General features: G+C 41.2%; 1 protein-coding gene across 1 annotated transcript in view; it reads left to right on the top strand.

The window, feature by feature from the left end:
• Positions 1-16,707, top strand: part of ENTREP2 (endosomal transmembrane epsin interactor 2) — an 899,787-nt gene that overhangs the window by 839,511 nt on the left and 43,569 nt on the right. Inside the window, exon 8 of the mRNA XM_088443400.1 lies at positions 14,117-14,192. Within this exon, the coding sequence (XP_088299526.1) occupies positions 14,117-14,192 (76 nt within the window). The remainder of the gene's footprint in view (positions 1-14,116; positions 14,193-16,707) is intronic.

Raw genomic sequence — 16,707 nt, forward strand, 5'->3', positions numbered from 1 at the left:
GATGTTAAATGCTTTCAACAATGTCTCAGTGGAATCTCAATTCTCTAAGCAGTTCCTGGAGGCACACATCTCAGTCATCCCCAAAGCAGGTAAGGACCCCTCCCTGTGCCCAAGCTACAGATCCATCTCGTTATTAAACGTGGACCTTAAATTATATGCCAAATTAATAGCCAATAGGCTAAATCCCCTCATTCCTCAGCTGATTCACAGTGACCAAGTTGGATTTATCAAGGGTCGTGAGGCACGAGACAATACCACAAAAGTCCTTAGCCTGGTACATTTTGCTACTTCTCAATCAAAGACCCCAATTATCTTACTCTCTACCGACGCTGAAAAAGCATTTTACAGAATCAATTGGTCTTTTATGAGGTCTGTTCTTGTCCACATGGGACTGGGTCCTTTAGCCCTTCATAGGATCCTGTCCCTTTATTCCTGTCCTTTGGCCATGGTGAGGGTCAATGGTGAATTATCTGGATCTTTTTCCATACACAATGGCACGCGACAAGGCTGCCCTCTGTCGCTGTTAATTTTCATCCTTTGCATGGAGGCATTAGCAAGATCTATATGAGCCATATTCTGGGATTCTAGTGGGTGATCGGGAACACAAACTGACTCTATTCGCTGATTACCTACTAGCTATTGTTTCACATCCGGTGACGTCTTTGCCTCATTTGATGCATGAATTTGACCGTTTTGGACAGTTGTCCAACTTCAAGGTTAATTTTTCTAAATCTTGGGCGTTAAATCTGTCCACACACTCATCTGTAATCTCAGGTCTTCAATCCGCATTCCCTTTCCCCTGGCATCCTTCCCGTATCACCTATCTAGGGGTTAAAATTACTAAAAACCTGTCACAACTTTTTGCCACCAATTTCTCTCCCCTCCTCTCCTCCATTTGAATGGATTACTCCCATTGGCACTTGAAACATCTCTCTTGATTAGGGAGAATTAATGTGGTAAAGATGAACACGCTCCCCAAGTTGCTTTACCTCTTTCAGTCTCTACCCATTCAGATTCCAGATTCACTGTTCAGGGCCATTTTCTTGAAGATATCACTAGGAAGATGTTGCCACAGAGGAGGGGACATACACTGGCCTGCACAAGGTAAGTATACCAGTTATAAAAATGCCTATGTGAGTGCTGCTCTCACTGCACAGCGGAATACATAGCAGGGGCAGGGCTGCATCATGCAAGGGGCCTAGTGTGCAAGTGCTGTCCCTAGACAGAGGCCAAAGTTTTAAGTAACGCCAAAGCTATACTGAAACTGTACATAAGGGACCTTATTTATTTTTAGAGATGAGCAGTTCGGAATTTACTCTGCTCTTTTCTCCAATATGCTCATCTCTACTTAAAGCATAACCTCTTAGTAGGGATGTGCAGGCTCGGATAGGTTCGAGTTTGCACGTTGAGTTCGGATTTTTCCCTCCAAAAATACGGAACTCAGAAAGAGGCTAAACATCATCTTACATGGACGAACATCATCATTCCTGGACAAAAGTCCAGGAATGATGATGTTCATCCATGTAAGATGACGTTTAGCTTCTTTCTGAGTTCCGTATTTTTGGAGGGAAAAATCCGAACTCAACGTGCAAACTCGAACCTATCCGAGCCTGCACATCCCTACCTCTTAGTATTGAAAAGATTTAGAAACCCATTAATGATCACTTAAGACCTCATCAATAACAGAGTTTAAAGCATCTGGGGCATTGATTCATTTCTTGCAGTAATGAAGGTTTACATGACGGAAACACATGTCTGTGAATTTTATTTTACGTCTCTGTAAATCTGGCTGTATCCAAGCTAGTAAAATAGTGATTACAGAAGATGGTTGGCTATTAGAAGCAAGTACTGTACGTCTCCTCCCACAACTCATAATATGAAGCTTCATTTCTTGGGATTTTTTCTCTATGGAATTATCACACAAACACATAAATATCTGCTCTTATAGCGGGAACACTTAAGGGGCCTATCCAATTTGCGACCTGAAAGACTGAACATCTAGCGTTCAGACCTTCAGGTCGCCGAGGTGCGGTGCCCGCACTGAACAGAGTTCACTGAACGTCATTTAGTGCAGGAGTCCAACCTCCTATCTCTGAACATGCCGAACCGGACGAGCATCGTCAGGTTGACGGGCATGTTCATTAGATAGTCGGGGTCGGCAAGGACCCAGCATGCACGCGCATCGCTGGTCCTTGCCAACTATCCATTGCACGACTTTGTGAACAATGCAACCAAAACCTCCTGGTTTTGGTTGGATTGTTCACAAAGTCATGTAATGGATAGGCCGCTTTACTGTAATAGAAAGTGAAAGTTTCTTCAACTCTTTCTAATCCACTTTACAGCAATAATAAGTGAAATGCTAAAGCTAAGTTTGTATTCATTGGATGCATGCTATCACATGAAGAATGCACCACAACACATGGGCGAGTGCCTAAACCAGGGAACTTAGATGTCCTGCAGATAAAATATGACTATAATAATTTATGTGATCTCTGCAGAGGTATTTACAGCATAACACTACCTAAGACTGTAAAAGAAAATGATTAGAAAAGTTTCTCATCCCTCAGTTTATGTAATGTTAACAGACAAACAAGAAAACTCAACAATTTCTCATCAGAAATCCAGCATTAAGAACAGTTAAAGCAGCCCAAGACACTTATGTTTCATTATACAGCAACAAGAGGAAATAGACATTTATATTGTGCAAGATTTCAGCAACCACAGATTATTCCCTAGATGCAGTTTAAGGACATTGCCTGCAGAAAGCTGCTTGAGTTGGCGGGTGTCCAGTTTCCTATATTATAGACAGTAGTCCATTTCCATACACAATAAATGGGCTGATTGCCTGTACTTCTGGCTCCAGAACAATTCTCAATTTTCTTTCATTATATTTTTTTCCGCTTCTATTCTTTTCCTACTACATTTATAGCTGCACTTCTTGAATATGAAGAATTCATATGCCACATCTGCTGATTTTCTCTGATGTGATCAGCTCAATGCCACTTCCTTGATTGAGTGCATAGGATTCATCCCCTCTGCAAGATGTAAATAAGATGACATATACTGGTAGAAATGATCACATACTTAACCTGCATCAGAATCTTACTAAGAGATTGGATGAGATCTATTTACTAAGAATAACTCAAAATGCTCTGTAATTTTCGCTTTAGTTTTTCCATGACAGAAATGTCTGTGATTGGAGTATTGCTGTTGTAAGTGACCTTGTAAAGAACCACATCTCCCTCCGGATCTAGGTTTTATGTAATCTCCTGCTGCTTAGGCATGCGTCTTGCTGCCGATTTCTATCTCAATCTAGCAAATGTTACTATTTAGTGTAATGAGAAAGCTTTTAAAGGATAAGACTCAGTTAGTCATGGCACAGCTAAGTTTTCTTTGTCTGTTCCAATGACATTGCATCACCTAATGTATTTGCATTATTGTATTTTATAGACAATAATATGAAATAATTCACATGTAATTGCCACACTTTTCTGTGCTCTTTCACTTCCTAATGTCCTCTAATTTTATTAATTATAATTCCTTGTACCTCATGTTACTGTAATATCTCTTGTACTAAACTCATTCAGGTGAAAATGTGTAAAGGAGTTAATGTCAATGGTGTCGCTGGGGTTGGTGACAGCCAGTGCGCCAAACAGAACACCTACAGCGTGAGCATCCAAAAAGGGGGCATGGCCTGACAGTTAAGGAGTGTGGTGTTACCGCACACTCCTGGTTTCATTACTCAGGAGACTCCTCGCATTGCCAGCTCCTCCTCAATGAGTGGGAGCTGGGTGCTGCACAATAACATCACAGTGCAGCGCCTGGCTCCCGGATGACTGAGGAGGAGCCAGCATTTTGGTGTCACCCCCTCGAAGGATGACACCCAGTACTGTCCACACACCCCTAGTGACGCCACTGGTTGATGTATCAAGCAGTAAAGAAGGGTGGAGAAGTTGCCCATAGCAACCAATCAGCTTTCAGGTAGCAATTAAGTACATTCCATAAAATTAAAGGTAGAAGCTGATTGGTTGCTATGGGCAACTCCTCTACTGGTCCACTTCTTCGCTCTTTTCATGACTTGATACATCAATCCCTAAGGGGTTGATGTACCAAGCAGTGAAAGAGTGCAGAAGTGGACAGGTGGAGAAAAACCTATAGCAACCAATCAGCTTTGAGGAGGCATTTATCAAGTACATTCTATACAATGATAGGTCGATGCTAATTGGTTGCTATGGGCAACTTTTCCACTGGTACATCTCTCCACTCTTTTCACTACTTGATACTTGAACCCTTAAATCACTAAATAGAGTATAACCCCTGACACACAGAGCACTTTGCAAGTTCACACTTCACTAGGCCAGTACCGTTTTTAAAGCTAAATAAATGTATAATTTAAAATATTTGGACAACATGCCCCCTCCCCAAATACACGACCAGCTCCTACAATAGTGAACTTGGGCTTTTGTGCACTACATTATAACCAAGGGACCACAAACAGAGGGGTTGATGTATCTAGCAGTGAAAAGAGTGTAGAAGTGGACCAGTGGCGAAGTTGTCCATAGCAGCCAATCAGCTTTCAGGTAGTATTTATCAAGTACTGTACACATAAAATTAGAGGAAGACCTTAATGGTTGAAACGCGTTGGAGACATATCAGACAAACCAACCATCACAAATCTCCTGCATGCCAAAGCAAAACTACACGTGCAAAGAATACTGCTACTCCCATCCACTCACGGCCGGTCACGTGATCGGCAAATCACACGTGACCAGGAAGTAACAGAAGCGGAGAAGGAAGGACGGACCAGGACGACGCAGACGGGCGCCCGCCTCCGCCATCGCCGAATGGAAGACAGGACACCCGAGCAGAAGGAGGAGGGATCCGGCCACACGGGAGGACAGACAGACAGGTAAGTCTCTGATACAGGAGGGGGAAGCCGGATCAGGTCAGGAGTGATCGCGTCCGACGATTCCCCTCCCCAGACAGGGGAGTGACAGGTTACTCAGTTGAAGTGCAGGATACAGTCTTTAATTAGATGCATCACTCACTTCACTGTACCCTGCATGACCCAGGTCCGGAGATCCTGCACTGCCACCCAGGTGGTTCTCCTCTCTTCTGCAAAGAAGAAAGCCCGGGCCACCATCTATTGGAACACATCATTTAGACAATTATATCTGGACTTTTATGGGTGACAAAGCGGGACGCCGCTAGCCCTATACACATCCACCCCAAGGACTATATCATCCCCCAAATTCCTATCAAGTGTTCACAGACAGTGTACACAATCGCCACCTAATAGCATTTAAGAATCAACCACACAGCAGTTTCTTTGCATTGCAGACGATTGTGATTATATATGTATTATTTCACATGTTATTTTAACCAATAAATAACAGGATTTATTTTGAATATGCCGCACTGTTAATTGCACTGTGTATAGCCAATTACAGTATCAAGTATCAAGACACGTGAATTAGGCATTGGCCTTAACCCAGCAGATTGTATAAGAGTTCAAAAGGGATAGCGCTGTTACTCATTTCTTTGTATATCGCATCCTAGTGAAAGGTGAGAACACCCTTTTGTATACAGCAGCTCCCGAAACAAAGAATAGGTCGGTTGCTCAGTGCTCAGTACTACTTTTTTGTATTTCTATAAAATTATAGGTACTGTAGAAGCTGATTGGATGCTAAGAGCAACTTCTTCATTGGTCCTCTTCTCCAAACTCACCCAACCATCATAAAAGCCAGCTTTAGGCTGATGCCACTATGCATCCCCAAAAAAGACTGCTCTTGATCCCTTGTGCTATAGTGGCCCGGTTAGGAATACAGTTGAGCCCTCTGCAGTTACAACTTTGGCACAGAATAGTCCAGGTAAAATAGACAGGTGGGTAACTATTACACTGGCCAGACAATCACATTTACAGTACCCCGTCAGATTTTTGCTAATTATGTAAAGAACAGGGAGGTTGTGGGTGTTTTTATGGGGATATGAAGCTTTAAAAAAAATAATCTGAGTCTAAAGTAGATTGTGAAAATAATATTTATTTCAAATTGTGTTGTTTTACTTCCGGGTTGTCAATCTCAAAGTCCCAAACTCATTCATAATCCCAGCATCCACAGCTCAAAGGAGTGTAAAGATTACCAGCACTCTTTAGCAAGTGATTGGTGGTCTCAGGGAGGAGGTAGGGGGTGCTTCTTTTTGTGCCCCACACGCATAGACTCACCAACCCTGCACAGACTAGTTTAGGACTAGTATTCATTGTAGCCCAGTGACTCCCCTCTAATGAATTCCTGCTATAGTGAAAATCAGCACAGGCTTTCTACATTTGTACTGCAGATGTGTGAGCAAGGAAAGCCGGGTAATATATACTGTACATATATACAAGACGGGCTAGATGGAGCAGTGAGGCTCCTCTTACAGCTCCCAATCACTATCGCATGCACCAATACTTTCTTGGTAAATTGCTTGCTGTGTGCTGATGAAAATATCAATTTAAAATTATCTCCAACTGTGGACGAGATGCATGACGCATCTCATTCTGGATGCGATGCATCCCGCCGCTTTTTGCATGCACGGCTTTCTCGGTAAGAGCAGTCCTTTGCGAATGAGGGACTTCCGGGCCTAAAACCCAGAAGCCCCTCTGGATTCCTTCTGTGCAAGCGCAGAAGAACGCACTACGGGGGTTGCTGGAGGGAACCAATAGGACCTAGGGTATGAAGTCGGGAAGCCGGCAGACCTAATCCCGACAGCTGGCTTCCTGACTGCTTTATCCCAGCGAGGGTTAAATGACAGGCATATAAATCTAGATTCCTGTCATTTTTACCGATGGCTGGAGACCGGCGCCCAGCATCCCGATCGAAGGGATGCCGGGCGCGGACAGCCACGGGGGAAGGGTTAGGTTTAGGTTTAGGGCTCCCGGGGAGGGACTTAGGGTTACGCACCCCCCCAGGAGTTTAGCGTTAGGCTAGGGGGAGGGAGGGTTAGGGTTAAGCACCCCCGTGGGGGACAGGGTTAGGCACCCCCCGGGAGGTTAGGGTTAGGCTAGGGGGAGGGAGGGTTAGGGTTAGGCAACCCCCCGGGGTTTAGGCAGCAGGGAAGGGGGGGTTAGGTTTAGGCACTTAGAGGGGGAATTAGGGTTAGGCACTGGGGGGAAGGTTAGGGTAAGGCACCCCTAAGGGAGGGTTAGGGGAGGGAATTAGGTTAGTCTATACTTACCTTAGGGACGATCAGGATTTTCACCACTGTCGGGCAGCCGATGTCGGGATTCCAATCACCAGATTTGCGTCCAGCGGTAGATCATACCGAATCCGGATCTAGGGATGGCCATCAGAGGGGTATCCATCGATGGTAACTGTTGTGGAGGAGAACTGCGGGCCACGGGCCAATCAAAAACAGGGACGGGGCTTAGCTGGTTCCGGGGCGGGACTAAGCTCCATCCCGTCCAGGGGAAAAAAAAGTGCCTTCCACTCGTGCATCGATGGCAGAGAATCATTGGCTCTCTGCCATCAATTTTAAAAGTATTCAACATCGGTCATAAACCATCGATGATTTGGAATGATCGATGGTCAAGATGGCCATCCCTAATTGGATCCCTTTTACGGCACTCTCCTGATAGAAGCCCATAGGCTTCTATTGATTAACGCCATCAGGAGATGGCATTACTCACCGCTTTCAAGCGCCTGAATGTATCACATTCCGAGGCTTGGTGCATATGAGAAATGCGGACAAACCTGCATTTTTGGGGTTTGACCGCATTTCTCCCCATCCTGTATCTGGCCCTGTATATTAAAGAAGGATCTATTTCAGTGTATGATTAAACATGAGAGAATTATGGTGTGAGGGCACATGATCTGAGCTCAATCGAGGACCTGGGTATACTTGCTTTTCAAAGAGTAGCCATTTTACATGCCTTCTTGAAAGGTAAATCAGGCACCTAGACTTTATTTTGTATCAAATTCTGGCAGGGTAATATATGAACAAAAGACACCTTTTTTCAATTACATAGATAATATGCTGCATGAGGTTGTGTTTAAAATATTATTTTTAAATATGTTATGAGAGAGAATTACAGATGTACTCAGACTAAAGTTATCCAAAGCTGTGAAAAAAAAGTATTATGTTCTTGTTCTCAGATGGTGATCTATTGTCTGCTATCAGACCACCCATCGAGCTAATCCGTGTTGTTACATGAAACTGCTTTTATAGCCCACTAAGATTTTTACACTAGTCAGAGTTATGTGTTTTCTGGAGATCAGATAAATCTTATGTTCAGAGGTGGATATTGGTAATGTGCTGGCTTCATTGGCAGCTGAATATATAAGAAAAGGCTGCTGACATTTCATGGTAAATACAGTTTTTTGCCCAATACAGAATAAATGCTAAAACACGCATTGATATGTCTTTTGTAAAGTTTTTAAGCAAATATTTTGCTTATTTATTATAATTTCAATATAATTGAAAAGTCTTCTTGCCATGGAAATTTTCAGTGCGGAAGAGAAGCTATTTATATATTGTATGCGTTATTCTCGATTTGGGATAAATGCACAAATATATAAACCACTAGGGTAGTAGAAGATAGAAAGCAAAATGTTCCTGTATGTATAGAGATGTCTTGTCATTGTTATTATACATACACGATCATTCTCCAATCTTCTCTTATCCTTGTAATGTGTAGGTGTCATTTAATGTTCTTACATTTTATATTTACATGTACTACTTTTTATTCTTCACTGCAGTATTGTATATGTGGTATTTTACATTAATATTTTAAATGCATCATGTGTGTCTGTGTTAGTGTTAAATAGAAAGCGAGTATGGAAATAGCTGGGACAATACTTGCTGTCCTCACACCAGTTGCATATTGCACATCCCTATTGTAATTGCCACACACAATAATCATTACCATTTCCAGCCATAACACCCTATACTGCCCGGACATTCCTAGCTGATCCCCACTCCTGTTCCCTGGCAGGAAATTAATAATTATTGTTCCCACAGGCTTAAAGATATACAAATGCATAAATACACAATATAACATTAAAACATGTATTAATGAGAGCGCACAATGGTGCCCCATTGCCTTGGAAGCATGATGCAATTTCCCTGGTCATGATGCCCACCTCCCCAATAGGACAGCCATGTTTCAAAGGATTGGTCACATCTCCATACAGTGGATTACATGCACGTCAAGCTTTAACAGACAATGTATTTTACAATGAAACCCATCAACAATACTGTAACAGTTAAAAATCAGTAAAATGATTTGCATTTTTTTGTAGTCTATCATATAACCAAACAGAAAAGTATGAATTTAGCTCAATACACCAGGAACAGTGTTTTACTACTCTGTGGGGGAAAGAACCATTTATTACATTTTGCTGTACTTGACAATACTTTGGCAGTATTTAAAAATAGCACTGCTGTAATATATGGAAGATTAGGAAATGCCACCAAATGAAAGTGATTAATGCACTTTTAAATGTCAATATATTTTAAAGCTGCAAAGGCTACAAAAAATTCTCATGAGGTAACAGAGGAATTCAGTCTGTCACAATAATAGAGTGTGCATATGCAAAGCAAGAAATATGACAAAGACTACATTTTTTATGTACATTACAAAGGAATACAAATTGCATAATACAATAAATGTCATCTGCGAGAGTACAAAAACCCTCCTATTTATCTGCCTTATGTGTATATATTTATATACACTATTAGGGGTATTCAATATGAAACGTTAACTTCACTGCCGAAGTTTACGTTTCATATCGGAGTTTTTTTCTGCGTTAAAGTATCGGGCGCGCTCCCGCTTATCCCCGTATTCAATTTGAATTCATCGAAAACGGGAACATCCGAAGTTGGATTTGCGTAAAGTTACGATTTTTCCATAAAAAATTTGTAAGACCCCCCTAAAGTTGTAAAATCATGGGGGATCAGTATGGGTACCCCCGTTTTAGCCTTTAAATGAAAGTCGGGGATTTAAATAGCCGCAGCAGGTGTTTTTTTCCCGACATTGAAGAAGTGTTGCAGAAGAGCACTTAGGTTATTTTTTTCCTTTTTTTAAGTGGTCCCATCAAATTTGGGGTACATGAAAATGGGTACTAGCATATTTTTAAGTCCCTAAAGTAAGTTTTTAAAAATTCTGCATTTGTGCACCTGCCGCTATAATTCTATTCTTCAAAACACCTGCCGCATACTTGCAGAATAGCCCTGAACCTATTTCCCTATTGTTAAACAATTTTTTCCCATTTTTTTTTTCACCCCAATTTTTTAATAAATTTTTTGGGGTGTCCCTATTTTTTTTTTAAACCCAAATTTATTTGTTTAAGGGTGTCCCGATTTTTTGTAGGACATTTTTTTTTTAACATTTCCTTTTAAGGGGACATTCCCAAAACTACAGGCTATTTTTTATAAGCCTACACCCCCAAACCCCTATTCTGCTTTTTTTTTCACTTGCTATAGTGCTTAGAAAAATTATCCCTGTTTTTCAAAAAATGACCCTTGAGCTCATTTAAGGAAAAAAATGGGAATTTTCGGGAAATATGCCTGGGACCCCCCTAAAGATGTCCTGACATGGGGTATCACTATGGGTAACCCCGTCGGGTTTTTAAATAGCTTTGCAAGGTGTTTTTCCCTGCCGCGGCTATTAGAAACCCCGACTTCCTTCAGGAGTTAAAAATGGGGGTACCCATAGTGATCTCCCATGTCTAGACATCATTAGGGGGGTCCCTAGAATATTTTCAGAAAATTCCCGTTTTTGTTAACCTTTAAAAAAAATTTAAAAAAATTTAGAAAAAGAATGACATAAGGTCCCCCCCCAAAAGCCAAACCAGCCCCAGGCTAGCCAGCCAGTGGTGGCTTCTAAAAATACGGGGAACAAAATGTGTAGGGTTCCACCGTATTTTAGAAAGCAACACCAGGCTGCAGGGACTAGTGCTGGTTTTAAATATAGGGGGCAAAAACGACGTGGGGTACCCCCTATATTTAAGAACAGCACCAGACCCAACTGACCGGGGTGCAATGCCACAGCCCGGAGACCCAATCACCGGGGCTCCAGATCCAAAGCAGTACACCCCAAGTCGGTCATCGCAAGCCGGTGATCTCGGGGGAGTCGGGGACCCCCCAAAAAAGGGTCCCCCCTCTCCTGAGCACCACAGGCTTACACTGAAGCCTGGGGCTCTTCCCCATACCCCTTGCTTGGTGGGTATGGGGGTAATAGGGGGGCCAAATAATGTAACACTATTGTACTTTACAGTGGAACTACAAGTGCCAGCATGCCTGCCATTTTGCACTTGTGGAACTACAAGTGCCAGCAGACATGATTCTACACTGACAGCAAATAGATCAATGAGATTTTATTGATGTCAGTACTTTGTAGGTCCACCAAGTGCATGGTATGTTTTGCCATTCTGTCTTAAGTACAGTGACCAACTGTGTCAATGAAGAAGGTCAAGTCGGCCTAGAAAGCACCCGTCCCTCCAACTCATCCCAGAGGTTTTTAATGGGGTTAAGATATGGACTGTGAGCTGGCCACTCCATCCGGGTTACCGAATTTTCTGTATACCAGTCCAGCATCATCCTGGAAACATAACAGGTGGCATTGTCATCCTGATAAAAGCATTCGTTGTTTCCATGGAACTGCAAGTGAACAAAATATTCCACCACATTAGTGGCCATTTGGAACTTGTGTGTAAGCAGGGCCAGATTAACAATGGGGCAGATGGAGCTACAGCTCCAGGCCCCCAGCTACAAATAGGCACTTCATCATGATAGCATGATGATGACCAGCCACCATCTGGCCATACATCATAAATATTAAAATTGTATTTTTATTTTCCTCACAACTTTTATACTTTTACACATTAGAGAGATATTGGTATTGATATTGTAAATGCCCATATGGCACTGGCCACACCCACACAGCACTGGTCACACCTCTCCCACTTGTCATAAAAGGCCCTTGAGCATATAAAGCCCCAGGCCCATTTGGCCTTTAATCCGGCCCTGTGTGTAATGGTATGCATGGTATGCATTTCACTTGCTCTGGGGTGTGCAATCACTTTTGTCTACATAGTTTATATATACTGTAGGTGGTAGCTAAATTCGTTTTCAGAATCACTTTGCACTTACTATTGTGGGATTGGAGTCCAACTGGAAATGGGTATGATAGCCAGAGCAAAATTATCATTTAAAGTCCTATCTATTAACACTTTATGACCATGATTAAAGTTTATTTTCTCCTAAAATATACCTCGTTGCAGCATTGTGTTTGCCTTAAGTTAATCATGAACATGGTGTATATGTTTGTCCTATATCTCGCTTTTGTTTCTTTAATTGTTCAAATGCATCTGGTAAAAGTTGTCCCATTCAGAGTATAGAACAAGTCCCAATTACTGGCGTCTTCTGAACACCCATTATGAACAGACATGTTGTGGTGGACAGAGAGACTCTGGGGCTGCCCTCTAACCAGGAATTGTCCCTGTAAATGAGCCTTCTCAACAGCTGGAACGTCAGATCTTGCTCCCCATACAAATTTTTGTTTTTGCATGTAGTTACATTTCAAGGCAACAGTCATACCATGTATTTGCTGACACGCAGTCTCGACATACAGATCTCTGAGTTTCTAGTAAAGGTATGCAGTTGTATTGTCGACGTACACAATGTCGACCTTAGGAATGTTGACACTATAATGTTAAATGTTTCTCAATGTCACCAACTTCATTCATAATGTCAACTTGCAACGGGTCAACATTAACAAAATGTTGACATGTTCAAAATGTCAACAATATACATGACTACACAATGAACATATCGGCGTTACGGTTAAGCTGCAGTTAGGATTAGGCTGTATTTAGGGTTAGTATGATCAACATTCTCACCTTCGACATGCATAATGTCAACAGGTTGAACATGCCGACATAATGTCAGTGTTGACGTAGAGAGCATCAATATGACAAATGTAGACTTTTAGACCCTCTTGACATTTGCAATGTCGACATTCAGACCATGTTGACATTATGAACCTGCAACTCGTATACCACAACCTCTAGCAAGAACGATCACATGTGGTGCATGACGGTATATGGGCTGCTGGGGCACATATGGGCACCTATATAAATGATTCTAAAAAAAATATACAGACTGGAATAGGACACCATTGTACAGAGAAAGATGGCTAAAGGCACCAGCAGTCATTTAAAATATTGTTGACTTGTTTAAGATTTAGGTCCGTATTCAATTAGAGGCGAAAAGTTGCGGCCGGCGAATTGGTTTCGAATCTTTTCCCCTGTATTTATACAACCAAGACTGGCTATGCAAAGTCCGGGGCTGATTGTGCTTTGAGGGGAGACCTCACGTCATTTTTTTTATAAAATTAACACTTAAGCTTTTTACACTAGATACATGCGTGCATCTCAATGATGTATGCATGCATCTGTGTCAAATAGAACTGTTCATGCTCAAATCGAAAGCATGAAGCTCTTCTATTCATTTGGGTATTTGCAGTTCGATTTTGAGTTTGTTTTACTTTTGGTTTCAGAATCGAATGTTAGTAAATGAAGGGATCCTATAATCTTCTAAGGGAAAACATCGATGTTTTGCAGAAATTCGATTTTGAATTAAATTAATTTTTCTGTTCGATTTGACATTCGATTTGAGCTTTAGTAAATCCCCTGTAAGAAAATCGAACCTAAAATCGAATGGCAAATCGAACAGAAAACAAAATCGAACCTTTTTAAATATACCCCCAGGTATTTAGCCCATTCCAGGGTTCCAGGATCTCTTCTGCCATCCAATCTTGAGTCTCCCTAATACCTTAATTTAAAAAGCGAGTGTTGTTTTCATGTTTTAATGCACAAACTAATTTATGTATTTTTGAGCTTTAACACCATTTTCCCTTATTGGTTCAATTTAATCTGTACTATTTAATGATAGGAAAATACTCTACATAAAATAATTTGCTTTTAGTGATGATTTTAATGGATAAAAGACCATCCAGCACTAAATGATTCATTCATAGTAATTTAAAATGCCAATATGCCCTAAAGGGATTAATGGCAAATGTTTTTCACAGATAAAAAGTGTGCCTAATGTTTATATACACGTTATATTCCTACAGGGAACCAGTACGGACCATCAGGCGACAGAATCCAGTCTTGGCGACAGAAATACCACAGCTGGTTTTAGCACACAAGGTTAGTGTCATCCCAAAATATACCTTTCATTAATATAAGTTAGATTATATATTTTTCTTCTTATTTGAATATGTTTATTTTTTATAAATTCACTTTTATAAAGTACAGTTGCTGGATTATTTGTTATGGGTAAAACCCTGAATTACTGCTTATACATAATGGACTATACTCTTATACATATTCTATTTTGTTATGCTTACATTGCGGTGTTTGTATTAGAAGTTAGTCTATTAGCCCCAAGGTACATACCAAAAAGCATTTCCAAGGCAAAAAGTGTCTCAAAAAGCTAGCCAAGCACATTACCAGTTCTATTTTGTGTTTCCTCTATTTTTATTATAGCCTTTCTCATTTAGTTACTACGATTCTGCACACATGGGTGCTTTTACGGCATTCACAGTTCAGAGCAGAGAGTCTGAATACAAAACAACTCTGCTTGTTTCATTGCCTCGTATACAAAGTTTCCTCTGTGTTTCACAGCAAGTGCCTGTGAGTACTGTACAAAGGGCTTGATTTTGAGTCAGATGCAATGTCAATATCAGACGCAGAGCATGTACTTCATACAGTACCTCTGAACATGCAGAATTGGCACAAAGTATGCCCCATTCCTGGTCCAAACCAAAACACAGACTTTTTGGCACAGTTCCTCTCATTTTGTGTAAGCTTTACGATATCCTCATGTTTGGGGCATCTGGGAAGGTATACAGTAGGTTCTCAAAATTACTTTTTCTATTAAGACTGTTTGTGCAGGAGAAAAATGCTTTCTGATGTGCAGTGTGGGTGGAAATCCATGAAAACACATACTGTACAAAGAGGCAGATTATCGTCATTGATTCAGTTTTCTAGAATATCCATTCAAAATCCAAATCAGCATGCTATTGTATGTGTAGTCAAAACATGCCCCAATCACTTGCTGTCTCATCATTCTGTTTCATATTGTTCCTTAGAAGAATGTAAAGTTCCAAAATGTCCAGATTATTTGTATATACAGTCAGGTGCATAAATATTGGGACATTGACAGAATTTTCATATTTTGGCCTCTATTCACCACCACAATGGCTTTGACATGAAACAAACAAGATGTGCTTTAACTGCAGACTTTCAGATTTAATTTGAGGGTAATTACATCCAAATCAGGTGAACGGTGTAGGAATTACAACGGTTTCTAAATGTGCCTCCCACTTTTTAAGGGGCCAAAAGTAATGGGACTATCAACTCAAAAGCTATTTCATGGACAGGTGTGGGCTATTCCCTCGTTATTTCATTATCAATTAAGCAGGTAAAAGGAGTTGCTTCTAGGTGTGACATTTGCATTTAGAATCAGTTGCTGTCGACTCTCAATATGAGATCCAAAGAGCTGTCACTATCAGTGAAGCAAGCCATCATTAGGCTGAAAAACCAAAACAAACCCATCAGAGAGATAGCAAAAACATTAGGTGTGGATAAATCAACTGTTTGGAACATTCTTAAAAAGAAAGAACGCACCGGAGAGGTCAGCAACACCAAAAGACCTGGAAGACCACGGTAAACAACTGTGGTGGATGACAGAAGAATTATTTCCCTGGTGAGGAAAAACCCCTTCACAACAGTTGGCCAAATCAAGAACACTCTCCAGGAGGTAGGTGTATATGTGTCAAAGTCAACAATCAAGAGAAGACTTCACAAGAGTCAATATAGAGGGTTTACCACAAGATGTAAACCATTGGTGAGCCACAAAAACAGGAAGACCAGATTACAGTTTGCCAAACAACATCTAAAAAAACCATTACAGTTCTGGAACAACATCCTATGCACAGATGAGACAAAGATCAACTTGTACCAGAGTGATAGGAAGAGAAGAGTATGGAGGAGGAAAGGAACTGCTCATGATCCAAAACATACCACCTCATCAGTGAAGCATGATGGTGGTAGTGTCATGGCGTGGGCATGTATGGCTGCCAATGGAACTCGTTCCCTTGTATTTATTGATGATGTGACTGCTGACAAAAGCAGTAGAATTAATTCTGAAGTGTTTTGGGCAATATTATATGCTCATATTCAGTCAAATGCTTCAGAACTCATTGGACGGCGCTTCACAGTGCAGATGGACAATGACCCGAAGCATACCGCAAAAGCAACCAAAGAGTTTTTTAAGGCTAAAAAGTGTAATGTTATGCAATGGCCAAGTCAATCCCCTGACCTGAATCCGATTGAGCATGCATTTCACTTGATGAAGACAAAACTGAAGGGAAAATGTCCCAAGAACAAGCAGGAACTGAAGACATTTGCAGTAGAGGCCTGGCAGAGCATCACCAGGGATGAAACCCAGCGTCTGGTGATGTCTATACGTTCCAGACTTCAGGCTGTAATTGCCAGCAAAGGATTTGCAACAAAGTATTAAAAAGTGAAAGTTAGATTTAGGATTGTTTAGTTTGTCCCATTACTTTTGGCCCCTTAAAAAGTGGTAGGCACATATAGAAACCGTTGTAATTCCTACACCGTTCACCTGATTTGGATGTAATTACCTTCAAATTAAATC

Source organism: Taudactylus pleione, unplaced genomic scaffold, assembly GCF_031769625.1.
Source record: "Taudactylus pleione unplaced genomic scaffold, aTauple2 ptg000019l, whole genome shotgun sequence".
Lineage (NCBI taxonomy): Eukaryota > Metazoa > Chordata > Amphibia > Anura > Myobatrachidae > Taudactylus > Taudactylus pleione.